General features: G+C 46.0%; 1 protein-coding gene across 1 annotated transcript in view; it reads left to right on the forward strand.

The window, feature by feature from the left end:
* The first annotated feature begins 4 nt into the window (after window positions 1-4).
* The window catches only part of RSL1D1 (ribosomal L1 domain containing 1), a 5518-nt gene continuing 3773 nt past the window's right edge, over window positions 5-1749 (forward strand). The window contains 4 exon segments of the mRNA XM_010003290.1: window positions 5-40; window positions 126-265; window positions 1020-1158; window positions 1732-1747. Coding sequence (XP_010001592.1) covers window positions 5-40; window positions 126-265; window positions 1020-1158; window positions 1732-1747 — 331 coding nt within the window.

Below are 1749 nucleotides of genomic sequence, written 5' to 3' on the forward strand. Positions count from 1 at the left end.
AGCCATGGCGGGCGGGCCGGGGCGGCTGGACCGCGAGCAGGTACCGCGGGAAGGGGCCGGGAGCGCGGCCGGGCCGGGCCGGGCCGGACCTTAACTCCGGCTTTGCCGGTGTCGTGCCGTTGCAGGTGAAGAAGGCGGTGGAGGCTCTCCTGGCTTTCTCCAGAAGCAAGGCCAAGGGAAACGCGCTGCTTCTCAACGAGACCGAGAACGTCCTCCTCCTGCTGACGGTCTGGAAGGTCCCGCGGGTGGCACAGGTTATAAAAATGTAAGAAATTCACCCTCGCCAGCGTAGTTGCAGGGGTTCCTGAGTCCTTTAGCTTGGAAAAGAGCACTGTGCTGATTCTGAGGGATTTGAAGGGATTTTACCGCCACCGTCCCGTCTTGGCCCGTCCCGCGCCGTGAGCCAGAAGTGCCGGGTGGTTCCGCTGCTCTGCCCAGGGCTGGGGTCACTGGAAGCTGGGCTGTGACCCCTTCATGCACACACACAGTATGTTGGGTTTGTGGGTTGCCAGTTATAAGGTACGTGCTTTACAATCTTCTAGCTCACAAAAATAGATCAATTTCTTCTTTGTGTTAACTCGCCACGAAATCACCCCGTCTTTCTTGTGGTACCCAAAAGCGAGTATGAATTTCAAGTTTTATTTTTCAAGTGTAGCTATACTGCATTGAGGCCATGTACATCCATTTATCTGGGCTCCAGAAAAGAGTTGTCTAATGACTGGAAGCAGCCATGGTGTGTAGAGAGGAGAGAGGGTGCTTCTCCTCCCAGAACCTGCGTGCTGCCTGCTCCTGGCAGGACAGATGGGTTCAGTGGTGTGTTAGGAGCCATGGTACCCATTTACAGTCCTGTGTGTGGCGACACCAAGGATGTTTAGTAGTTAATAAAGGAACAGGCTCTAGATACATAGCTTCCCTGCAGTATTTGTTAGGAGGTCTCTGCAGACAGTATAGACCTTGTTCTGGAACAAAATCCTTTCATCTCTTACACATTCCCTGTCCATCTCATACTCTCATTGTAGCCCACTTCCCCATGGCATTCGACCAGAAACAGCTGAGGTTTGCCTGTTCACAAAGGATGAACCAAATTTATCTGCAGAACAGACTGAAAAGCTGTACAAGAAGCTTTTAATTCAGAATGGGATCAGAAGCATTAGCCAGGTAAGAGACACAGTGGTGTGGTTCAGTCCTGTAATTTCTTTTATCTTGTACCAGTGAACAGGGAAAGTAGTTGCTTTCTGCTGTTCAATATTCTAATCTCAGTGATTCTGACTTAACTCTGCTAAGATTTTTCTGACTATTCAAACTGTAGTTTTTCTAAACTTCAAAGTTTACTCAGAATAATTTCTATAATTTGAAACACAATCTTTAGCAATCAGATGTAATTGCTAGACAAATGCTCAATATTTAGTGTAAGCAACTGGAAAAATACAGCATGTAAAATAATATTTGAGGTTGTTTGCAGCTGGATTGGATTTTTGTATTTAACCTTGATTTAGATTTTCCCATGTACTCCAGTTCTGTTTGGTGATTTGCAGTTACATGCAGATCCATATTGTATGATTGTTTGATTCTTAAAAAGTATTGTATCCTTTTCCTATCTATTGTCTTCAGCATTCTAAAATAATGCACCATGATAGACTATCAGTTATGCAAGTTAATTTTGTGCAGTTCTGAGAAGTATTCTGGGCTGTGTTTTCAGTGGTGGGAACTAAATTGTTACCTGCATTGCAGATCATCTCCTACAAAACT

Source organism: Chaetura pelagica, unplaced genomic scaffold, assembly GCF_000747805.2.
Source record: "Chaetura pelagica isolate M959 unplaced genomic scaffold, ChaPel_1.0 scaffold138, whole genome shotgun sequence".
Taxonomy (NCBI): Eukaryota; Metazoa; Chordata; class Aves; order Apodiformes; family Apodidae; genus Chaetura; species Chaetura pelagica.